Genomic DNA, 24,207 nt, shown 5'->3' on the forward strand with positions numbered 1-24,207 from the left:
CAGCCCGGTGCCGGTGGGGAGTCCGTCCCCGGCGTGCTCGGCTCTGCCGTCTGTCCTGCCTCCCGCTTTCCCGATCCAGCAGCGCCGTTGCGCAGCTCCCGCGGACCGGCGGGGACGGGACGTGTCGGGAGCTCGGCGGGGCTCGCGGCTTGCGAGGCGAGGCTGGACGGCCGGGGTAGGGGCCGAGGCCGCCCGACGCTGGCGGCGGGGGGCGGCGGGGGCCCGGCGCGGCGCGGTGCCGCCGGGGCCCGGCGCATGGCGGCGGCGGCGGCGGCGGGGGGCATCGCCACGCTGCCCGACGACGGCGGCAGCGGCGCCTTTCCCCCGGGGCACTTCAAGGACCCCAAGCGCCTATACTGCAAGAACGGCGGCTTCTTCCTGCGCATCAACCCCGACGGGAAGGTGGACGGCGTCCGCGAGAAGAGCGACCCGCACAGTGAGTGTGTCCCGGGACCACCGCGGGCGGGAGGGCGGGCGGCTCCTCGCCCGGGCAGTGGGGCTGCGAGAGGGGCCGTGCCTCGGACGTCCTGCCCTGCCGAAGCTTCGGCAGCGAGCCCTGCTTGGAAAGCGCCCGTAAATGTGCCGAATGTTCCTATGTGCATAACCGCGAGTACGCAGACGGAGTTAATTCATACCGAGTTAATTCATACACACGTGCTACAGCGGGTGGTCCCCCACCGGCACCCGCGGAGTGTCCCGGGGCAAAGCCTCGCTGGCGGCTCCGCGTTCAACCTGCTGGGTACAGAGCTCGTCAGGTGCACAGAGGTTTGGTTACGGGCTTGAAGGGGTCTCGAGTTTGTTTGCGCGGCCCTTAAGGGGGTGTAATGGCACTTGCCGGCTCCACACGGCGGCGGTGAATGCGTTGGAAGCATCAAGGTACAGAGAAGGTTGTTCTTTTTCCCACTGCGGGTAGTGCTCCTGAGTAGGAGCTCTTTCGGCATACAGATACTCTTAGGAACAGAGGGGTAAATCTGGCCAAGGAAGCAGCAGGGTTTATAACAAATTGCTGTCAGACCATCTTTTTGACTTAAAATGTTGCATATTGTGTGGCTCTTTTTTGTTTTTTGGTTTTTTTTTTTTTTTTGCTAACTTAATTAACGACGGTTCAGCTACAGATAAAACCTATGGATTCCAGCAGCAGCAGGAAGGAGGTCGTCCCTCCAATACATGATCTTTTGAAGGGAGGGAGAGGCTCCTGGGCTGGGAACACAGCCCATGGATTGAGTGGTCACAGGCTTGCAGGGAGCGTGTGGCAGGTTGCTGTTACCAACACAGGCTGCTTTTGGTCCTATGAACCAAATGCCTTTTACAGAGCTCAGAATACTTTGGAAGTGTTCAGTATGGAGGTTTTGTGGATGTAGTGGTGAGTTTTTGATGTGCCTGTGAGGCATTTCCTTCAGAGCAGGTACAGGGAGTTGCTGCCTAGCTGTCAGGTCATCCCAGTGCGATTCCTGGTTGGAGAGAAGCTGTTATTGTGCAGGGCCTGCTTGCAGGCACTTGGCATGAGAAGCAGGTGAAATGCCTTACTAGGATTCTTTATCTGCATTGCACCTGTGCTCTGAGTAATGGATGCAGGGACCGGGCTAAGCTTGGGGGAGAACAAAGTGAGCAGACAGACCAAAGGTTCTTAATACTACTTTCCACATTGGACATTCACCTTTTGCAAAACAATTAGTTTTACCCAACAATTCCAAAGAAATCCTGTAACAGGAATCCTTAAAGGAAATAAATCTCATTAGTTCATCAGATGTGTCACCTAACCCTAGGAGTAACTATGAAAATGTGCTGGAAACCTACTACAAAGGGAGGTGATGTTGAGTGAAGGATGTACAAGGCTGAAGCTGGATCCAAGACATTGTCATGGCTGTTGGGTTCTTGCCTCATTCCCTGTTTCTGCTTTTGAAAAGTGCATGTAGTGGTGTGTGTTGGTCTGTGCTCACCTGGCTGAGCCACGCTGCTCTGCGTGGAGGTGGTATTTATCACTGCTGCCTTTTTCAGCATGGAGCTCCCCCTTAATCATCTCTTCCTCCCTGCCTTGTTTTATTACTCTCTCAGTAAAACTAACACTAGTTTTTCATTCTTGAGTCCACTGAATGTGTGTTTTGTCTTCCTGTTGAGCCTTATCAATATTAAAATTTTCAACTGACATCCTGTGCTTTCCTAGTAGTGAATTGTGCTTGAAAATATTTCTAATCTTGATGATACTGCCTTATTCTTCCAGGTTTTTCTGTTTTGATCTGTAGCTGTATTTTTGCTGTCTTTTTTTTTGGGCTCCTCATTTTGCCTCTGTACTTTTTCTTCCCTGCCTCTTCAGTACTATCTGATCACAAGTATTCTTTCCCCTTTCCTTTGGTGCTTCCCTCTCTGAAGCTCCTCTCTTTTCTGACCTTTTTTCCTCTTGAACAAATGGTGCCAGCAGGTAAAGGAAAACCTGAGTTGTACGTGGGTGATGTGGCCTCTGCCCTGAGCTGCACCAAGTCAGCTCCTCGGGCACCCTCAGCTTGGCACTTGCTGGCCAAGTGTAGAAAACCCTTTTGTTTAAAAAGAGTAGTTTGTAAATGTGGTACACCTGGGAGCTGCTGGGATTTGCTTCCAGCGAACACACCTGGGGACAGAAATGCCACCACGCCTGAGCTGCTCCCTTGTCCCTTGCTGCCATGCTCTCCTTTTCTCATTATCAGACAGCTCTTGGCTTGTGGCTTTTTCTTTCTTCCTTTCTCTTTTTTTTTTTTTCCTGGAAGAACCCTAGTTCTGAGAAGCAGAAAATAATCAGTGCTTGAAGCATCAGTGAGGCTCATTGCTGGGGCATTGCATGGTTCACATCCTTAGCATCTTTGCTGTAAATACGTCATTCCACACGACTCTGCTCAACTCTGACCTGGTGAGTGCTGCTCTGTGGAAGTCCCTGTGAAATCTCATGGTATTCCTGGCATGGCAGAAGGCAATAAATCTTGGACAGTGTGAGAGGACTTTAAAAAAGAAATTAGCAATGAAAATATACACCTCAAGTAATTCAGGGTGATTTTCTTAGCTGAGCAAAAGGTTTTTTAAGGTGGTTTTGAAAAGAGAATACCATGTCTTTGCACAATTTGGTTTAGAAATAATGAAAGGACAGTTCGTAGAGATACTTGTGGTTGCTGCTATTCTTAGGAATTAATTATACAAAATAACATTTCAGTAGCACATCATCCTTACTTTTAAAGGAAGTTCTTATTTTAGAAGGCAAATTACTGTCTCCTTACGTTTCAGACCAAAGCTTTAATACTACAAACAAATTTCCATGATCCATGTCCTTTTTTGTTCCCCTCCTTCTTCCTCTATTTGACATACTTATCTGTTTTATGTCATGGCATGGTTTTATACTCACCCCACTCACATTCATTTATTCATAATTGTGTGGTTAATGAAATTAAGAATGGAAGTTGACGTCCTGCGTGCTGGAGGATTGGGATCATATGATTCACACAGCTGAAAACCAGGACAGGGCGTCTTCCATGGCCCTTATTGCCACATCTGACGTGTGTGCTGCAGTGACTCCAGTGAAGTGCCCCTTTGGACACACTCTGGGGACTCCATCCTGAGTTTTTTCCCTTGAAGAAGTACTTTCAGGCAAACAAGAAACAGAGGGCGCTTGCTGAGAGTTTTGTTGTTTAAAGCAAAACAAAAAACATGGCTGTTTTGTTGTTGTTGTTGATCAACAACTTTTGATTTATGCCCTGGAAAACGTACAAAGAACGCAGTGTTTTTGGAAAGGCTTCTAGAAACTCTCCAGAGGTGTTTCCCTCAAAGAGGCTACAGTACTGGTGAGGGGAGAAAAGCATGGGGAATGGAAAGAGAACACTTATCCATACATATAGAACATATCTAGTAGTACAGCTGGTTCCTTTCACAGTTCCCCTAAATGAGGAACGGTTGGCATTTATGCATTTCCAGAATTTCTTAAGCAGGTTTGTTTCATGATGAGCATAACCCAAGACAGTATCCAAGGAATCCCGAGCCATTCTTGTCCACTCCTTAATGAGGTGACAAGGCTCCAGCCTCTCACTTGGAAAGGATTCAGCTGTGTGAGCTCAGTCAACCGTGCAGATGTCTGAAATACCTTCTTCCTGCTCAGTACCTCTCTCCTCTTCCATAAATATCTGAAGAAAATGTAAAATAGGGTAGTACTGGTCCAGGAAAATTTCTTATGAAGGTTCCTTTCATAAGTAGTTGTTAATGTTAAGATTTTGACTTTTCTCTTACACAACATTTAAATGGTTGTGGAAAGACTCTGCTGAAATATAGGAAATATAGGCTGACTTTTAGAGCAGCTCAGTGAAGATGATGAAAATCTGATCACTGATCAGATTTCAGGGAGAAAACTCATGGTGATCCTCAGAAAGAGGAAGCTGAGCAAATGTCAGGAAGTGTTTTCGTAAGAAGGTTCAGTACCTGGTGTTTAACTTTTATAGGTGCATATGTTGTTTGGGACTTGGAATATCTCCTTTCCCGTTTTGGTGTCCCAAAGACATAGCCAGAGCTGTTGACAGGGCAAGATCTGTTCCAAATCTTAGCACTAAGTGAGAGGTGACTCTTCTTTTAAAAAACCCCTGCCCCTTAACGTTCAAATACATGGCTTCTACCCAAGTCCTTCTGGAAGCACACTCTTTCTGCATTACTTTTAATCTGTTGCGCAGACCTTAACTGCTTTGCCAAGTACGTTGTGGCATAGCCCAGAAATTCCTCTTGGCTCCTGGATGTAGCTGCCTTTAGGGGATGAGGTAGCAGAGACACCCCGTGTGAAAAAGTTGGGAATGTGCTTTGTTCTGCTTCTTTTGTCATAGAAATACCATCATGTTCCTGCATGGTCCTGCTCAGGGGAGGATGCCCTCTCATCTGTCACGTGTGTGCTAATCCTCTATCCCGGATCCTAGTGAGTCTTGCCCACCCCGGAGCTGTGTGATCCAGTAGCAGGTACACTGTAAAGGTGGACCGAGGCAATACAAGATGTCTCCAGTGGGCAGTGAACTGTCCTGTCCCTCCCAGCTGTTTTCTGCCCAGTTTGGAAGTGGGGAAGGTTCCAAGGGCACCACCACGCACAGGTACACTAGAGGGCAGGATTTAGCCCTTAAATTGTGTCACTTTGGAAATCAGGAGTGTTTTTAGGTACTTACATAGTCTTGTTTGCAGGAAAATGATAATCCAACTCCTGTTAGCCACTGCACACCCAGAGCTGGAAAAGACAAATACAGATAACATGTAGTGAGATCAGGGGGCTGCTGTTGGTTTTTGTTTGGTTCATAAATGCTTAAAATTTTTGCAACTGATTCCAAGAAAAAGTTTATCTGTAGTGGGGTCATATTTAAAAGCATTTTATAGAAAGTGAATGATGTTAGTAACTCAACCTGAATTTTAAATCATAATCCTTTCAGTGTCACTTTGTTTCTGTAAGCTTTCCCGAGCTCCCCTGGATTACAGATATGGCAGGCAGTTCTAATAAATAATTATTTGATCATTATGGTTTTTAGCACTCTTAGGAGATTGCCCTGGGATCGCTGGCCATCTGTTTCAGGATACTTGGGCGGTGATGGATTGTGCTGAACTGGTTAATGACCCTGGAGTTAATGGTGCTCTTGGCTGTCGGTGACAGCGTGTTTAGAGCAGTTATCTAATAAAACCAAACCAGACTCAATGCAGTCCAGAGAATGCTCAAGTTACTGTTGCTGAAGAACATACATAAGTGTATGGAATCTGTCAATTGAATATCTATACCAAGCAATATTTGAAATGTTTATGGCTTGATTTTGAAGGCTTAAAGTTGGTAATGAGATAGTGTTTCAATCCTGATGGAGAGTTAATAGCCTTTGCTTTTGTTAGTACCTGTTTAAGACTATGCATTTCAAAATAAAGCAACTCTCTCATCCTTCATTGTTTTCAGTAGTGTTTGGTGACAATATACGGGTAAACTTTTTCCTGTCTGCCTCTTCTGCTGCCTCCAGACGTGTCAATAAAAATGTTAAAAGGGCAACTCTCTGGAGTGCTGGTGGCATTTTAGGGTTATTATCTTACGTAGTTCTTTGTTTGTTCAGGGTAGGGCCAGATTTTGACTGGAGCCTGATACGATCAGCCGAGAATACAAATGAGATGATGTCTGCAGAGTTGGGTGGAGGTCGTCTTGCAGGAGCTGTCATGGTGCTCTGTTGGTGGAGTGACCTGGGTGAGCCTGCCACTCATGTTTGACTTTTAGAGCTTGAAACCACATTGCCCGAATGATTCAAAGGATAAGGTTACTGAGGGTACTGGGAAAGGGCAAAGTAGGGTGCAGATGCCATGTGCAGTGACAGTGTGGTGAAATTCTGGTCTTGTGCTGCAGAGATCAGTGGCATGTCTGTTACCTTTTGATGGGATTTCAGTAGGTCTCACAAAACCACAATCATTAGCATTCCTGGAATGTGCAAGTCACAAAATCCCGGTACCCGCGGCTATGGAATCCTGTATGGCGGTGTTTTGTAAGAGCAGGGAGCGATGTCAGCTGTGATACAGCTCGAAAATATTTGTAGTCTGTTTCTTGGTTCTTTCCTTTCTACTCTCAGGCTGGCCCACAATGCCTGATGCAAACGTACCTATTATTCCCAGACGCCCTGTGCCATTCTGTGGGGATGTAGCTTTGGGGTTATTTTTGCTGATAAAGGATGTCCTTAACATACTCGAGTGCACAGTTGCCACAATACCTCAATCTGTGCCTGGGGGAAGGTCAGAGTGTTACCTCTGGGGACTGGCACCAGTTTTTTAGCAGACTATCTTTTCTTGGTGTTTCTGGGTACTGGGCTAAAAATCTTCAAGTGTTTAATTTTAATCCACATGCCCATCACTGAAATGTCAAGAGAGGTGTGAGAGCTGGTGCAAGGGTGGTGGTAGGAGCCTGAGGCTGGGAGTGTGGAATGGAGGGACACAGAATGCCCCTCTCCAGTGGCAGCTGATTGTCACTGCCTGTCCTGTGGTGCCATGTCCTGACCCACCTCATCTGTTAAAATGCAGGACAGGATACAACATCTTCCCAGAGGGATGTCTTGAAGAGTCCATGCAGTTGTCACCTATGTTTTATTTCAGGTTAGAATAGTACTTTTGGGACTACATTACAGAGAATGTTCATACAGTCCCACAACTCTGGGAAGACCAGCGGAGAGACCGACATTCCTGAGTGTAAGGGAACCACACCTGTGGAGTGGTTGTGTGCAGTTTCTCCATGGGGCCTACTGGTACCTGTGGGAACAGAGATGGATGCAAAACGAGGAACATGGGTTAGTGTGGAGAAACAGCCACTGGGGGCCATATAGGGGCTGTATGGGAGAGGCTGGCACTTCTGTTGAGCAGTCTCTAGGGAATCCTGCTGCACAGACCTGTTAGGCTGAGCAGTTCCTGGGAAATAGTATGTGGATTCCACCTGTCATGGAGCAGTTGGGATAAACAGTTGAACGTGCTCCTGGCCATGCCTCGGAGTATGTAAATAGGAAGGATTCATTTTGTGGTTTTTACAGATGTTTACAGATCCACTATGGATGTTTTGCTAATGGTAATGTAGTTCATTCAGGAAAATGGAGGAAAAAGATGTACAATTCTCACGTCCTTAGAAATGCAGGAATTCCTCAAAGCTGAAGAGGTGCTCAGAACTGCCTCGTTGCCAGGTGCTATTTGTTTCAGTCCTAACCTTCTGCTTGCTTTACTGCTTCAAGCAGTAGCATCTTCCAGAGCACTTAACTGTGCTACAGCAAGTATCAGTGGTGGTAAGGTGTTTTCCAGTGATCAGGCTCTAGTCCCATGGATCAATATTGTCTGTGTGATGTTTTATTAGGAGAAAACGCCGCTAGGAGTGGGATGCCTGGCTGCTGCTTTGATGTGGTTAGGGTGAGACAGTGTGATGGCCAGTGCTTGTAGCTGGTGTACTTCAGGAGCATCTTCTTGCAGGGATGTCAGGAGCATTGTGGACATTGAAACCATCACATAGATCTAAACCAGAATATGAGCACTAGCGATGGTCTGGCTGAAGCAGCAGGGAGCCAGGTAGGTTCTTCCAAGCTGCAAGGTCTCTCTTGAAAGCTTCCAAGGTCTCTCTTTTGTTGTCAGGAAAGTGCTCATGTCCCTTCTTAGTATGGTGAATGTCTTCAGAATAAAAGTGAGGAGTGTTACCCAAATATGCACTGTGTGTTTTATTTTCAGTTAAGGAATTTGGTTTCTTATAAAGAAAACTCTTTACTCAAGCAAGGCTGCATTCAAAAGCAAATTAGAGTCTTTTTGTGAAGACTGGGATCCATTACTGAGCTGGGTCAGCAGTGATTGACAACTCTTGTCCTTCACTGCAGTGCCTGCTGTTCCCCTGTGGATGCTTTATTTAAAGGTCAGCACAGGGTGGTCACACAGCTTGATGGAAGGGGATGAAATAGGAGGATGAAGTAAGACTCTGGGCTTAATGTGGCATTTGCACTGTCCTTGCAATAAAGGAGATGGGCAGGCACCAGTGCAATACTGTGTGTGCACATGCATGGCTTTTGATTGGGGTTTTCTTTTGACTTTTTGCATAAATATTTATTAAAGTCTCAGTGATCAGTTTCACTGGTATTGGAGATAGGGGAAGTGCAAACCCAGCGTAGTCACTGTCTCAACCTTTTGGCCAGGTTAAGAGCAATCAGCTCTAAAAGGCAGCTTAATTCACAGGAGCTCCTCTGTATGGGGTTGTTCCTTCTTGCTCCCCCTGTCTGCTGTGCCGTCTCTCTACACCCTGGTGCCTGATGGAGTTCCTCTTTCACCAGTGTGCTCCAGACTCTCTGATCCAATTTACTGATTCTTCTTGGCATTCCTAAAATCCAGCTTTTCCTTTCCAACTGTGACAGTGAGGCTTACTGAGCCTATGGGTTGGCAGTGTCTCACCACTGCTCTGGCAGTCTTTTCCTTTCATCTCATGTGTTACTGCTCCGACATCAGTCACAGCCCTGAAATACTGAGTACTGCTGAGTAGTTGTGTGAGTTGTACCTGGAGGAGGGACACTACAAAATACCTTCTAAAAATGAGACATTTTACCTTTTCCATCTTCTGAAATGCCGTTCCGTGTTTGCCTTAGGTTGTCCCTGGTTTTATGTGCTTGTTTTGCTGCAAGTGAAAAACAGGCCATAGTTACAAGATGAGTGAACGCACAGTACACATAAAGCTGAATTTCTGCAAGTTCTGTATGTGTCTTCTGATATGGCTGAGTTGGCTGAACAATTGCACCAGCTTTGTTCTAAAGTTGAGCACCCAAAAGTGGTTATTCTACGATTTACTTCAGTGAATACTAAATGAAGCGAAAGCAAATGAAAGCAACATGGGGGATTGCCTTACCCTTTCTAAGAAAAGCCCTTTAGGAAAAGTCTTAAAAAACTACATGTGAGCAGGCATGCATTATTTTCATAAGGAAACCCTGAAACATTTTTCTAAATCAAGAATTTGGGGTGAAAATACTGGTAATTTGGAGACTAAGCTTTATTACCTGTACCCAGTAATGAATGAAGTTCTTCTCTGGTAAAGTTAGGTATTTTTTCTGTTTAGTTTTGCTCTCTTGACTTCCAAAGATGCATCAGTTCATCTGCAATGCCAAGGAGTCAGCAAACAGTGTGGCAGAAGGCATTTAGAAGGGTTTTACATGATGGTGACTTGGAGTTTCTGGCGTATTAAATCCTTTCATAACTCGAAGCAATTGCTGTTTACTTTACTCGGCAGCACAAAATGCCCAAGTTGTGCTTTGTAAGCAGAATCCAGAAACTCTGGATTTGCTTTTGCATGACATTTTTAAAGGGCTTGATTAGGTTTGATGAACCAGATTATGCGAGCTGTGAGAAATGGAGAAGCGTGGCTGTGCGTGTTTTACATGTGGGCACACAGGCAAGGAGCACAGTGTCACACTGGTGCCAGAAGTGTTGGATGTCACACTGTTCTGAAATTACTGTTCTGCAGGATGACTTTACTGTCTTTTATATGATATTTATAGGGAGCACCAGAGAATGCTGTGTATTTGGTAATCAGTGTTTCGTGGGGAGGATTCCCAGTGCCACAGGTGCATGTTAGGTAGAGCTGGATATTTGTAGGAATTGATGTCAAGATATAAATCAGAATAGGTGAGTAACCTGAAAAGGGAAATAATTTCCATTGTATTCACTATCTGTACTACTTAAAAAGGTGAAAACTCTTAAATAAATCTGGGAATGTTCATGTTAATGTGGTTGATTAGATTAGCGGGTCGATGCTTCAACAGTTACACAAATTACTGTTCTGCTTAAAGCCTTGGTTTACTCTTAAGTGTAACCGGAACTTCCTGAAGTGTTTTTGTTTCAGGAGTGTGTATTTTTGTTGTAGATGTTTACATTTTGGAGACCTTGGGTCTGTCTGCGAGTGGTTTTATGCCTCTGGCTGGTAAAAAGGAAAAAGATACACTTAGAATGTTGTCATGCAAAAGCAAAGAAATGTGCCTTTGTATGGGAGTGTGACTCACTGTTTCTCACTGTGACACTCCGTGTGCTTGATTGTTTTTGTTGCAATCCTAATGGTTTGGTTTATTAGCAGCCCACCTCTCCTGGTAAGATTTGCTGGCTGTTTCTCATCTCTGTTTCTCCTCTCTCCCCCTCACGTGTGTTCCAGGTTTTAGGCAGCGTGTGCTTCAGTGACTCTGGCAGGGGCTCAATTTTGCCATGAGCGTATGAAAGTGAGCAAGTCGTTCTCTTGTTCGCGGTCTGAAGACTTGAGGATGCCTCGTATGTCAGCGCTTATCAAATAGCAGATGTTAAATTGCTTAGTGTACCTTTGAGAAAGAGATATCAGAAACTGTCAGAGACTGTTGTGGGACAGAGAGACAAGGATTTTTGTAATTCCTGGAGATATGTTACAGTAGGCATCACCAGCTCGTGGGCTCGGGTTTGGATCTGGTCCAGCAGGCAGGAAATGCCAGAATGGGGGTGTTAATATATGTATGTTTGTAAACGCATGTGTAGCTTTGAAGCAGCCCCTGGGTTTGGGAGGGTTTGACGTGTTAGGTGTGGAGCAAGCACGTCTGACTCCTTGTGTTTTGCTTGGACACCTGTCTGGGACTAGATGTTGCCCCCGAGCATGAAGGAATGGCCAACTTCAGCCACAGAGTATGGCAGAAATTCGGCTGTAGGGTGATGCATTTAGCGAAACGTTGTTGAGTCTCACTTTTCCCTTCCTTTTCTTTGTGAACTTCCTTGCATTTCTGATGCTTATTCCCTCTGGAGCTGACCCACCTCTGCAGTGAGACTGCAAAATAGCTGCTTTGTGCTTTCCTGTGGGCACGTAGGTGCAGGAGGGTGGGCGATGGGAGCTGGCGCTGCAGCTTCACCGCAGTGTCACTCAGGGGCCTCGTGGAAGGATTTTCCTTACAGGGCCTCTGCAAATATGTTGGAGATGGGCCCTGAGCCTTTGGCTGGGGCTGAGCTTTTCCACAGCAGACTGTAGTAACACTAGTCATTGATCCAGAGACGTGCAGCCTGGGATTTTTGGGGGGTACAGAAACTCTCCCTTCTCATAAACTGAGAGGCGTTTTGCTTGTGACCTTTTTAGTTCCAATAAAGCAGCTGAATATTAGCGAAAACAGGGGTTGAAATAGTATCCAATTTGTCTTCTCTTCCCCTGAGCTGCTCCCTTAGCTTCAGTGTGGCAAGCAGAGTTCTCACTGTGAAGTGATGGAGGCTCTTGAGCTGGAGGCTGAACTAGACAGACTCCTTCTGACCCGAGTTTTCTGTGATTCTGGTACTGGGGCTGGTACTCGTAGCTTTAGTCTGCACTGAAGTCTGTGGGTAGGCTGTTTGCTAGGTGTGTTATAGTGAAAATGCAGCTGAGGCTGTAATCAAACCTTTATTTGCTGTGTAAATGTGTGCAAAGCCAGAGGCTCATAGTTGGTTTTTACTTTAAGGTTTCTCTGATATAGTGGTTAGAGTTCCCATTTCCTTGTGGAGGAGTAGGAAAATGGGGATTTTATGAATCCCTTTGGCTAATACATCCTCAAATTCCACCTACTTCAGATGTGTGTTTGCCTCATGCTCCAGTACAGCACCCTCCTGTACTGCCCTTTACCCTGCCCCATCTTCACTGCTCTTTGCTTTTTTTGTCTGCATTTTATTTTATTTTATTTTATTTTATTTTATTTTATTTTATTTTATTTTATTTTATTTTATTTTATTCCTAATGTGTTTGTCGCTTTCTCTTCTCCCTGTGACCTTTATTTTCCCTTTTCCTTACTGATCCTGTGGCATTCTCCTGCCCCAGAACATCTTAGCCAGTGCAGCTGCTGTGAGTGAAATACCAGCACGTGGTTTTGCTCACAGGGATTGCCCTGGGTGAAGGGCTTGCCAGCAGATTCCCACTGGATGTCAAAAGGTAGTACCAGCACAGCCGTGAGCAACTTCCAGAATGAGCAGCTCTGTTTTTCTGAAGTATTAAGTTGGGAGATTTTGCCAAGCTCTTTGAAATGAACCACTTTTGAAGGAGATTTTTGGCCAAACCCTTTGTGATGCAGAGCAGTGAAACCATTTGGGACCATTTAAGTTGTGCAGTGTAACTGGGTCTGGGCCACTCTAAAGCTTTGGTTTGTTAGAACTGTAAAAGGGCCTGAGAGTTTGCATTGTACGTGTGATTTTCCAGTTCTAGTGCTCAGAACAATAAAAGTACTTTTGGAAAATGTCCATGTTTTCTCTATTCTCTGCATTTGCTAACAGCTTTCCTGTCTAGCTACTTGTCCTTATAATTATTTTCTGCACTGGACTCTGCAAAACTGCCTTGGAATTTTTTTTTTTTTTTGAGATCTCTAAGAAAAGCAAGGAAGATCCATTTTTTAACAGAAATCTGAAACCTTGCTGACCACAATGCTATTAAAGACCACTTTTCAACTTCCATATTCTTAGAAAAGTCTCTCCGAGTTGTGAAATGCCCATTTGTAAGCCTCTTAAATACACTGTTCAGTTTAACTGGCAGCTTGTACATCTGTCCTGGCCACATATCCTGTGAAAGAGCATTTCAGTGCCTTTTGCAGTGTGGTCCAGCTTCCTTTAGTGCCACAAGTTGTACTGGTTCCAGTGGAAATATGGGTTGGACGGTGTAGCTCATGGTGTTGTTCGGCCAGAACATCAGTGAATATGAATCTCTAACAGAACCTCTGTGTATTGTTGGGAAAAAAACTGTTCCCTCTCTATCCATTTTTATAGTACTGGAAGGCACCATAGATTCACTCGAGCTACGTCACTCAGAGTTTCTCTGCTGGTGTAAAAGTGCATTTGTACATCTTGCAATTCATTCCTTCTTACTTGGCAGAATGATTCTATTAAGCTTATTATGATAGAAAAGCAAGTCTTTAATAAGAGCTGTAAATTTCCTCAGTCCTTTGAGTTGGTTGTACTGTTTTATTTAATAACTTGGTGATGACCAGTTATTTATTTAAAAACTGGTGAAGCCCCAGCCCTGGGGATGTTTTCTCAGCAGGCGAGCTCTGTGTTGTCACAACACCAGCAGGCATCAGGCAGAGCCTTGTGCTTCGGTTCCTCGTGGATTGCGGGGCATGAACGGGAACAGGGAAATAACTCACTGCTGTGCTAGAGGGGCCCTCAGAGGATTGCAAGAATATCTGGGAAAATGGGCCTTTTTAGCCCTTGGTTAAGGAGCTCTTTCATAACAATCTCTGCTACTTTTTTTGGGCTACAGATGTCTTAATTATTTGACATTCATGAATTGGGTTTTGAGGTTCAGTTATGCTGAGAACAAGTATTGGGAGTAAATGTGAAATGATGAATGGAGTCTGAACTGTTGCTGTTGGTGATTAAAGGCTGCAAAAGATGCAGATCATCGGTGTCAAGTGATACATTTCTCTAACAACCAGTTTAGTTGGAGTGAGTTAAACCTAAAATTGTCACTTCTGGTGATGATCATGTGGTCAAAATGTGTTGGATTAGTAAGGCTGTGTTGTATCTTGGCATCTTCAGCTCAGTGTAACCCTGTGGCAAATATTCACTGCATTAATAAAGCCATAAAATAATGCTGAAACCTGGAAAACTCACAGTATTACTCTGGCTCTGTTTGTTCATGTGTTTTTGGAGTTGGAGAGGAAAATCCAGTGAAGCTGATTTTCATTTTGGGGCTTTGAGTATTGCAGCTCTTTTCAAACTCTGCAGGAAAACCTTGGGGCTTTTTTTTCTTCTCACAAGCTTCTCCAAACTATACAAATTTTTACAGGACTTAGAAACCTTTACCAGAAGTTTATTTTCACAGAATTTGAACTTCTGGCCTGGTGTGATGTTGTAGGATTTCGTGTGTGTTTTTGTCCAGAGAAAGTCATGAAGCATAATAAGTCAGTACTACAGTAATTAATATTAATTTTCAGCTGTTCCACAGCTGTTTCTTGTTAAGTGTGTGGTGAAAGCTGTGTGCTTGGGCACATCTCAAAAGTCTATTTCCCACAGTCCCTGCCCAGAGCACTTTTCCACATTGTAGCTTCCCCAGAGGCTAAGGAGTTACACTGAAGTGTTTGGAGCTGTTCACAAGTCTGATTTTGGCCTCATAACTTGTGAGGGCTGTATTTTGGATACTTGATTCTGAGATGAAATTGCGCCTGACTTTTTACTTGTACCCTGAAAAAGGGTTTGCAGCAATTACCCCAACAGTTTCATGTCCCTGTATTCCTGTTGTAGGAGTTTTGGTTGGTTTCTTCAGTGCTGTCTCTTTCCCTTCCACAAAAAGCCAAATAAGCAACAACCTCTCTCTGAATCTCAAGAGATGCTCTTTCTCCAAAATTTACAGTCACTTCAGGCTTTTATTCTGGTGGCTGAAAAGCCCAAGCTATTTAAAACTGCATCTCCAAACAGAATAAAGTACCTGCTGCACCAAAGCAGGTGGGTGAAGGGAGCTCTTGCCCGAGATGTTGTATACAACGGGCAAGGGCAGGCAGAAGGGGAAGCTTTCAGATGCTCATCCAAACTACCGAGTTTGATTTGTGGCTACAGAAATCAGTTAAGGCTTTGTGCTAGTAACCCACAGGTAGTAGCTAAAAGCTGTGTGATAGGACCTTACAGGTTTTCCTTTCTATACAATCTTTAATTTCTTTTAATTGAAGCAAAACACGTTCCTGATTTGTGTAACGCTGTTTCCTGTGCCTTTGCTGCCTTCACCTATTGCTGCAGTTCTGTTTGTTTGTTCCACCCACTTGTTGGATGGATGAGGTAAACTAACGGATATTTCTCTGTTGGGAACTGCCAGAACCCTTAGGCAGTGATACGGACCTGAATAGTCTCAGCTGCAGCCCAGACTCGCCGACAGCCTGTACAGAGCTGTGTACGTTCACTGTCCGATGCTGTTGCGCAAACATTGAGAGATACCTCTGGAAAAACTGCCGTGAAAAATTTCTATTTTCTGGGAGCAGTTGATTGTGCCCTAAGTGGGCTTTCAAGGAATTTAATGGGTTTTTAAGTTGCCTTTTTGTGAAATGAAGATGGAATAACTCAATCTCACCATTGCCATTTATAAAAATGGATTCAGAAAGCCAAAGGTTGAAAATTTATTCCCATTGCAAGCTGAAGCTTTCTATGGTGCAGGGTTTGAAGCAGTGACTGTCAAGTGCTGTGATCCCACGATGGCTATGAAACCTTTTGTCTTTTGTTTTTGTTCGCAGTCAAGCTGCAGCTTCAGGCGGAGGAACGAGGAGTGGTGTCCATCAAAGGTGTCAGTGCCAATCGCTTCCTGGCCATGAAGGAGGATGGCAGATTGCTGGCCTTGGTAAGCAGCACTTTCCTGATGTCTCTGTGTGTGTTGGTGTGTCCTGCCCTCGCTGTGTGGAGTAGCCTCTCTTCCTGCGGGAGTTACTCAGCTGCTCAGTGTGGGATTTATCAGGCGAAATGAGCGCTGCACAGCTTCTGTCAATTACTTGAAATAGGAGCTAGAGGAGTTGGGTATTTTTGCCCTACCCAGGAGCTGAAAAATTTAACAGGAATGGCTTGTCTGAGAAAAAAAAATCACAGTGATCAGGAAATTATAAAAACAAATGAAGAATGGAGTGTTTGTATTTTTACCCTCAGGAGTAATTTTTTCCTCTTTCACTTACTTTCACATAAAGTGATTTTAAAAGACCTCTTTGAAGTGGAAAGTAAAGCCAATTTCTTTTAAAAAATTACTTTCGTGATACTAATCTGTATAAATTGTTTTCTCATTTTCCTTTGTAGAGGATCAAGGTTTTTTTGGGCACTTCTACTTCCTAAGTAGAAAACTGGCAAGAAGAATATTTTTGAAAATGTTATGATAAAATTTAAAAAGTTATATAAATGTGGGTAAATTAAACTGCTCTCTAGTGAGACTAGTTTTAGTTTAAACTCTGGTGTGTTTTATTGGTATCAGCTGAATTTTTAGCTGTGTTTTAAAGCCGGTGTGTGCAGCAGACTCTGGAAGTTAATGTCTCTCCGAGCCAGATGATAAAATTTGCGTTAGGAGCTGCAGTTACATTCATTTTGCTTATGAGACATAGACACTGTAAACCCCTCATCCATATTTTAACCTTCAGTGCCTGGTGAAGCACCACTGCAGGGCATCTACTCTGCCAGAATTTCGGTTTGCAGTAATCATTGGTGCTTTGGTGTATTCACACAGCCCCATTCAGTCTCTGTGCAATTCCCTCCCGATGGCTGGGGTTAACAATGTGCATTCCTAACCCTGACTGAACTGCAGCTAATGAAAGACCTGTGCCAGGGGCTGCAGAAATTGCTTCTGATTCCCTTTCTCTGCCTCCATGAAATGAGACTGAACGTAGTTTTACAGGAGCAGGGCTCCCTGGGGCGCTCCTCTGCTCTGGCTCCAGGGAGTTTTGTGTGGGCTCAGGAATGCAGTTAAAGAACCTGCTTCAAGTTACTCGGATATTGTGTGACAGCTCAGTTGAAGAAAATGTGAGGAGTTGTCCACTGTGCTATTCTTGAATTAAGGATAATTGGGAATTTCCTGTGGTGCTGGTGCGGTGGCATTTGGCTTCCCATTCTAATTGCAGTCCGTACCCTGAGCGACTGCGAAGTGTCAAAATAGGGTGTTTAGCACCATTTGTAAAATTAAACAAAACACACAGGGGTGTGTTTATATTTGGGGTTTCTGACCTGCTGCTGCATGGTGGGTTTGGTTGTAGAACATGCTTCCCTTGCAGCAGTTTTAGCTGTAGTTCCTGTAAAGCAAAATGCTCGGAAAGTATCATCCGTTCACTCGGACTTACTCTCGCAGAATATGTAAAGTTGGGTCACTTTGTGCTTCTCACTTGAGCTTATAAAACTTTTTTCTTTTGTGTTGTTTCCGGAAATGGGTATTACTTGAATCATGTTTGCTGCACACAACGTTGTTATGCATAGGTGGAAACCCTCTTACTCTTTTAAGAATTTTTTTCTTTTCCTCCAACCAGCCTAACAAACGCTGCTGCAATTTCATGGCTGTTTTCTGTAGCACTGGCAATGTTTTTCCATGAGGATTTCTGCACTGTGACTTCCAACAGTCTGTGGCTGGCTGTGCCTTTACCATTTTCTGCCTCTGAACACAATCAGGAAACTGTTTCTAATTGCCAGCGTCTCTTGTTCAGTTCGAGCAGGGCTGTGTTTCACGAGAGCTTGCAAAGAGCGTACACTGGAAATGTTTGTGGTGAATTGCACATGGTGAAACACTGCTGAAATTTAAGACATTATGGAACTTTCATTTCTAAACACGTAATTTAGTCCTCTTATCCATCAGTCACTCAAGTACTATTCAGTCCTTTTTAGTCTGGGTTTTTTTAATTACTCTTCAGTGTCCAGGATCAATTTGCATAGTGTCCTTGTTACAAATAAATCAACATCTTTGGAACTATGTTTGCAAATTATTATTCAGGCCTGTTTTTCGTCTTGTTGGATGTTTTTGTAATTACTTGTTGAGACATGCTGCAGGGTTTGTTCTGAGCTGGGCTCTGCAAGATGATTTACTGCACAGCCTGTGGATCACTGCTCACCCTGGTGATCTATGTGGAGGTGCAGTGGGTCATGTTCTTGTCTGGAAACCTGGATGCTGCAGCTTTTATGGAGCATTTTCTTGCTCTTTACTAACAGACTCAGTGTGGGGGAGAGGAGATCTCTACCACTGGAGGAAATGGCTGGTTATGAATGCAGATAGTCAAAACCTCCCCTTGGAAAATGCTCTTTTAACTGGAAATATTTGTGCAGAAATGCATTTGTTCCATCAGATTTTTGATGGAAAAACTGAACCATTTCCCCTCTGATGTGGCTTATTTTGACTTTCAAGTTTATTATAAGAATGAAATACTTTGACTTTATAGAATGAAATGTGATTATTTCATTTAATGAAGAAATTTCCCAAACTTCCCATGGAAGGAAGAGTTTTGACTAACTTGTATTTTATTATTATATTATATTATATTTATAAATAATTTGTTATTTAAGGATATGACCTGTTTGTTCTGTCATGCTTATGTGGTTTTGCTGCGATCGGCCAGGTTTTACCAGACTCCAGGAACTTGACCTGAAGGGAAATTCTTGTCTTTTGATGTTATGGATTAAAACTGTGTTCCAAGAATGTTTGTGAGAATAACCTGCATTTAGTTAGTGGAGTTCAGGTGTTTCACGAAGTGCTGTGAACGCTTCTGCTGCCAGATCAGCACTCTGAGTGCAGCCTGGAATGAAGTGTATTTGAAGGAAAAAACCACAGCTATCCAGGGTTTTTCCAGGTGCTGAGACTGACAGTGCAGTGGCTGGCATCCCGCTCTTGCTGGAAAGCAGTCCAGCTCCTGAAATGTCGCCTTTGGCAGATGTTAAAAAATACATAGTTCATGAAGCCTGAACTGCCATTTGTCACCTAAATGATGGGGTTTATGTGAAAATTGACAGCATCCTGTAGGAAAGCACTGGTATCAAGTATGCTTTGGGGAGAAATAAGGATTTTCTTCACCCTTTTTTGATGGTGTCTCTGCTTGAATTTCCAGCTTGGGCAGTTGTACTGAATTGTCTATACTCTGCTTAAAGTTTTTGTTCTTAAAGGCTTCTTTATACATTTTCTGATCAGAACAAAGAATTACACACTAAAAGCAAATAAAAAGCTGCTTGATCTGTGTTAGAGACAATAAATGAACCATAGGTCAAACCTCTTCTTGTAGGTAGTTTTAACAATATTTTCACAGTAAGTATCTTTCTTCAGTCGTGAAACAGTTAATCTCTATTTCTTAAAACCACAGGTACTGCTTATATTCTTGTTAAGTTACTCCCCCTGAATGTGAAGAATTGATTTGTGGTGCTACACCAGTAATGCGTTTTCTTTTCCCTTTTAGAAATACGCAACAGAAGAATGTTTCTTTTTTGAGCGTTTGGAATCCAATAACTATAACACTTACCGGTCACGGAAATACTCGGACTGGTACGTGGCACTGAAAAGAACTGGACAGTACAAACCTGGACCAAAAACTGGACCTGGACAGAAAGCTATCCTTTTCCTTCCCATGTCTGCTAAAAGCTGATTTCCATGGCAGATTCTGAACACCAGTGCCACACAGCACTAAAAACATCGCCTTTCCTACTCCTCTCCGAAGTAGCAGAATATAAGCAATTATTTGCTGATATTATAACTACTTTTGCAGATACCAGATTAAACCATGAATGTTTCATACTGTCTTTATATTGCTCTTTAAACCCACTGTGCCAGTGTGTGTGGAGGTAAAGTGACTTGGGGAATGTATTTTCAGGATCAGTAACTTCTGTTTTCTGCTAGGTATCTATGTATTTTATTTAGCTTATGCTTGCTTTACGGGGTAGAGAACAAACCTGATGCACACTCATGGCAACCATTACCTTTAAAAATAATTTATATCTTGGCTTATTAGAGAATAATTACTTTCTAGTAATTACCTAAAAAGAAGTCCATGGATAATTTTAATATGCAACACTGCAATAATAATTCTAAATTATTACTATAAGGAAATGTGAAATGTGTTGCTATGATGTCATGTTTCTGTAGGACTCGGGCAGTTCCCTGTGGTAGAGTTTGTAGAACAGGCCTGTGTAGACAGCTGGGAACTCCCTCATGGTTATGTCAACCCTATCAAACCCTTCCCGGTACCCATACAGTAAGAGCTTGGCCACGTTGCTGGTGATGGGAGTGGCATTTTCCGTCCTGGCCAACTCCTCCAGATCCATCCACTCACACCGCAGGCACTCGTGCAGGCAGAAGCTGATGTGGAAGGAGGAGGGCTCCATGCGGCAGATGATGTACATGTCCGACTTCCCGAAGGCTCCAGGGTGTTCGTGTTGCTGCCTGATGCTCAGGATGGACTTGAACTCTGACTTGATGCCAGTCTCTTCAAAAACCTCTCGAACTGCTGTGTCTCCTGGGTGGAAAGAGCAATCCTTGCAATACGTTTGAGAGTAACTTAGCACTCTAAACCTTTTGGAAAGGTGTAAAGCCTCTAACTCAACACATTCTGTTTGCTTCATAATGTTTTCAGGATGTAAGTCTGTTTTTGCAACACAAGGATAAGCTAATGTTTTGGTCCCCAAACAAAAGTAATTGCTGTGTGCCTTTCTTGTGTATATCCTACAGAATTACTTTGGTAATGCTGTACAGGGTGTGATTTGAAAGGGACACTGATGGCTGCTGGTTCCACTGATCCATTAATCCAAGACAGCACTGCACTGTCTTTGCAGTCCTTTGGATCCCTATCCCTCTCCTTGTCTCTGCCCGGTCTCAGGTTCAGACCCTGTGCAGCAGCACCTGCACTGATGTCAGATCTCTTGATCGGATCAGTTTCACTGCACTTTCATGCCAAGGGATAACAAAATGTGTAAAACTGTTTGCAGAAAGTGAAAGGTGGTGCCAGGTCCTTTTCAAGATGTACCTTAAGGGTCTGGTGACATTTCAAATATGCCACAGCACCAGTGCAGCACAGAGCCTGTTCCTGAGGAAACGTGCTGCGTCTGTGCTGCACATGTACATTCTGTGTGCCCCAGACAGAGTGAGGTCAGTCCTAACATTCCCCACCACAAACGCAGCAGGAACTTTAAGGGTCTGCAGGGTCTGCGTGCTGCAATTACAGCCAGAGAACCACCCATCCATCCAGAACTCCTCCAGAGAGATGATTTTTCTCTTCAGTAACAACTTAAATTGAGTCCCAAATAAGTTTTTTTAATATTCCACTGATTTCCCCAAAGTCTGCAGTTTCATTGTAGCCAAGTCAAATCCTACTTGCCTGGGGTAACTGCTGGTAGGTTGAACATGGCTTTTCCCAGATTAATGTAACCTGGTCGCGTCTGGTTGAGTGGTCAGTGGATAGAACTGTTGTGCAATGTTACCTGCTCCTGTTAGTTCATTTTCAGTAAGAAATGTGTGCTGGCTTGCTTCCAAAAGCAAGTGCATTTTAAAAGACCCATAGAGATTCACCATCCTATGGAAGCTTGCATCTTGGCATGTCAGAGGGGAACAAAATAGACATTTCAGGGGTAGTTTCAGATATTGGAAATAACTCCCTGTGGCAGGTGATTTTGTTAGTGGGCAGGGGGGCTGTATTTACACAGAAGTGAACTGAGATCATGAGGAGTGTTGAGGCAGGCTGTGGTTAAGAAAAATGCAGTAATTAGGGATTTCATTTAAGCTTTGAGCTTTGCTTTTAGATGAAGTGCCATTTCCCTTTTATTTAAATGTGTGTGTATATATATAAATATCTAATGACAGTTAAACTAGAAGAAACACTACGGCTGGAGTTTCAGAAATACAAAAATGTGTGCACTTTGCTTAATCTGCATTATGAAACTATTGGTGTTACTTGCATGAGTCAGTTGGCACTCATTTAAGTAGGCAGCCATGCATGTTGTTACTTCATGTAACCAAAGGATTTTAAGTATTGTAATTGCAATTTTTAATTGCAATTTAAAATTTAGTCCCTTGAGTGACTTGAGTTTTTAAGGTTTGATGTAAGAATGAAAAAGGAAGATCAGGCCCTGTTATATTGTATGTTTCACTAATTTATACCTTCTTGTAATATGTGATGCAGAGAATCATAACTTTTATTATTCTGTAGTTTATAAGTGGCAGGAGGGAAGCTGTAAGAGACTTTTTTCCTGGGTGGTTTTCAGTCCAGGCTCCAGCTAGAATCTCACCTGGTAAGTGAGGGATGGCCACTGGCTTTCTCAGCAGCAGCATCCCTGCAGGGAATCCCACTGGAATGCCAGTGCTGTCATTTTGTTGTTCCCTTGAGTACAAAATTCCTTTTGCTGCTGGCAGTAGAAGTGAGAATGAGCCTGGCTAGACAACAGCCATGGCGTTTGGGATTCTTTTGAAAACACAGATCCATTTCACCACGTTACATTACAATGTCCAGCAAGTATTTTTGATTTCCATCACCAGGTTTGACAGAAAGACTTAAAATATGACTCATGAGTTACGAAAACTAAACTCAGCCATATCCTGATAACCAGGAGCTTTTTCCATGTATTGAAATAACAACTGTAATACAACCCTAACACATGTTGTTGTAGGGAGACTTCTAAACCAGTAGGTATTTCTAAGGTATGGAACAGTCAGGAAACCTGGGCTCAACAGCTTAAGAATTAACAGCCTATGGATCATGATTTTAAGGGCTGAGATACAAGGAGAAAAAAGCCAGATTTTCTCTCTTTTCATAAACACCCTTGTTCATTCACCTGTGAAGATAAACTTCAGAAGTGCTCATCATCAGCATGTGGTGTGTTGGAAAGAAATGAGAAGTTTCCTCAAACCAGCCTTGTTTCCTACCACAGGAGTGCCTTGTGTCTGTGTTGGGAGCAGGTGCCCACAAGACTGAGGCCCTGCACTTCACACTGGCCCTGTGGCAAGATGCTTTTAGTCCAAATTAATCAAGTGGAGGGGGGGTGGAAGGAAGCAAGTGCATTTACTTGTTTTGCACGTAAAAAGGGCGAGTTGGAAATTTTTGCTCAGTCCATCTCTGAGGTCACTGCCCTGGATTCCAGTGTGAGCCAAGAGCTCCCTATTTCAGTTTTATTTGGGCTCTATATGGATTACCTTAACCCTCTGCACTTCTGGCTCATTTTTCAGCATATCCAACTAGCCTACAAAAATTTAGTTGGCCTCAGGCACGCACTTAAAAGGAAGTGTGGAAAAGAGTAAATGTTACAAATACAAAACTTCTTTACCCTGAACATAATGCTATTACCATTATGGTCCCAGGATTGTGTCACTCCATCTGTTCACCATTAATTCAAGGAAACAATCGATCATAGAAGCGAGGTGGGTCACCCTGTATTTCAGTGGTATTCATGTCTTTGTAAACTCTGTTGATGTCTGACCTGTTCTCCTAGAACTTACCAATGTCTTCTCCTGGATTAGACAGACCTCCTGGAAATTTCCATGCGTTTACAGTCTGTATTGGAGGAAAAACCCATTCATGAAGTAGTCAGCCTGTGTTGCACTCTTTAATACGAAGGAGACAATTAACACATAACTTTTTTTTGTTGAAGTTGCAGTATTGTTATTTTACAAAGATTGTTATTTTACAAAGTAGGAACTTGTTCATTCCTGCTAACATGATGATCAGAGACAGCTACAGTCTGTATGAATTATTGGAACAAAACACCTACTGATTGAAAGTACAAACTGTCCAACAGTCATTAGACAACGTTGCTGCTAGATAGAGTAGCTGAATATTAAAAAAAAAAGCTGCTATAACTATATAATCTTATATTTAATCACTAATGTATTCCACTTCCATGGTTTTGGCTTTTAAAAAATGTATATATATTTAATCTTACCAACAGGTATTACAATTGTACTGTTCTGTACTGCACTGGCTTTAAGATGTCTCTGTGTGTCTGTAATGATCATTTAGTGTAACTTGTCATTTTCATGGAATACAAGAAATGAGGGCTTTTGTGTGAGTTATGCATAGAAACATTTATTGAATTGCAATAAAGTTCAGTATTAAAACATGAAGTGCAGGCTTGATGTTGTTACTCACACAGCTAAAGGAGTCCCAGTCCCTGCATCTCTTGGAAGAGCATAAAGATTTGTAGGCTTTACCTTTACTTCTGTGTACTTTTCTTTCCTTGTTAAAAGTTTATGTAGGAAGAAGTTACCCTTCACCTAGAAATAAATGCAGTAAAAAGGTACACTGGCGCAAAAAAAGCTTTTTTTGTCTTTGCAGCATAGCAGGGAAG

At 43.4% G+C, this 24,207-nt stretch overlaps 2 protein-coding genes across 2 annotated transcripts in view; one reads left to right on the forward strand and one right to left on the reverse strand.

The window, feature by feature from the left end:
* On the forward strand, positions 1–23,983 carry FGF2 (fibroblast growth factor 2). Its single transcript, XM_039550771.1, has 3 exons — positions 1–436; positions 15,675–15,778; positions 19,338–23,983. The coding sequence occupies exons 1-3, from the start codon at positions 256–258 to the stop codon at positions 19,521–19,523; spliced, it is 471 nt and encodes a 156-aa protein (XP_039406705.1). The 5' UTR covers positions 1–255; the 3' UTR covers positions 19,524–23,983.
* The window catches only part of NUDT6 (nudix hydrolase 6), a 12,942-nt gene continuing 7,742 nt past the window's right edge, over positions 19,008–24,207 (reverse strand). The window contains exons 4-5 of the mRNA XM_039550769.1: positions 23,360–23,414; positions 19,008–20,390 (exon numbers count right to left, since the gene is read on the reverse strand). Coding sequence (XP_039406703.1) covers positions 19,999–20,390; positions 23,360–23,414 — 447 coding nt within the window. The 3' untranslated portion in view covers positions 19,008–19,998. The remainder of the gene's footprint in view (positions 20,391–23,359; positions 23,415–24,207) is intronic.

The sequence above is a fragment of the Corvus cornix genome, chromosome 4, assembly GCF_000738735.6.
Source record: "Corvus cornix cornix isolate S_Up_H32 chromosome 4, ASM73873v5, whole genome shotgun sequence".
NCBI classification, from domain to species: Eukaryota; Metazoa; Chordata; class Aves; order Passeriformes; family Corvidae; genus Corvus; species Corvus cornix.

Excerpts from the sequence above, each read along its gene's own strand:
- FGF2 (XM_039550771.1), top strand. The coding sequence starts at position 256 with ATGGCGGCGGCGGCGGCGGCGGGGGGCATCGCCACGCTGCCCGACGAC. Across the intron at positions 437-15,674 it reads CGAGAAGAGCGACCCGCACA|TCAAGCTGCAGCTTCAGGCG; the intron begins GTGAGTGTGTCC and ends TTTTGTTCGCAG. Across the intron at positions 15,779-19,337 it reads ATGGCAGATTGCTGGCCTTG|AAATACGCAACAGAAGAATG; the intron begins GTAAGCAGCACT and ends TTTCCCTTTTAG.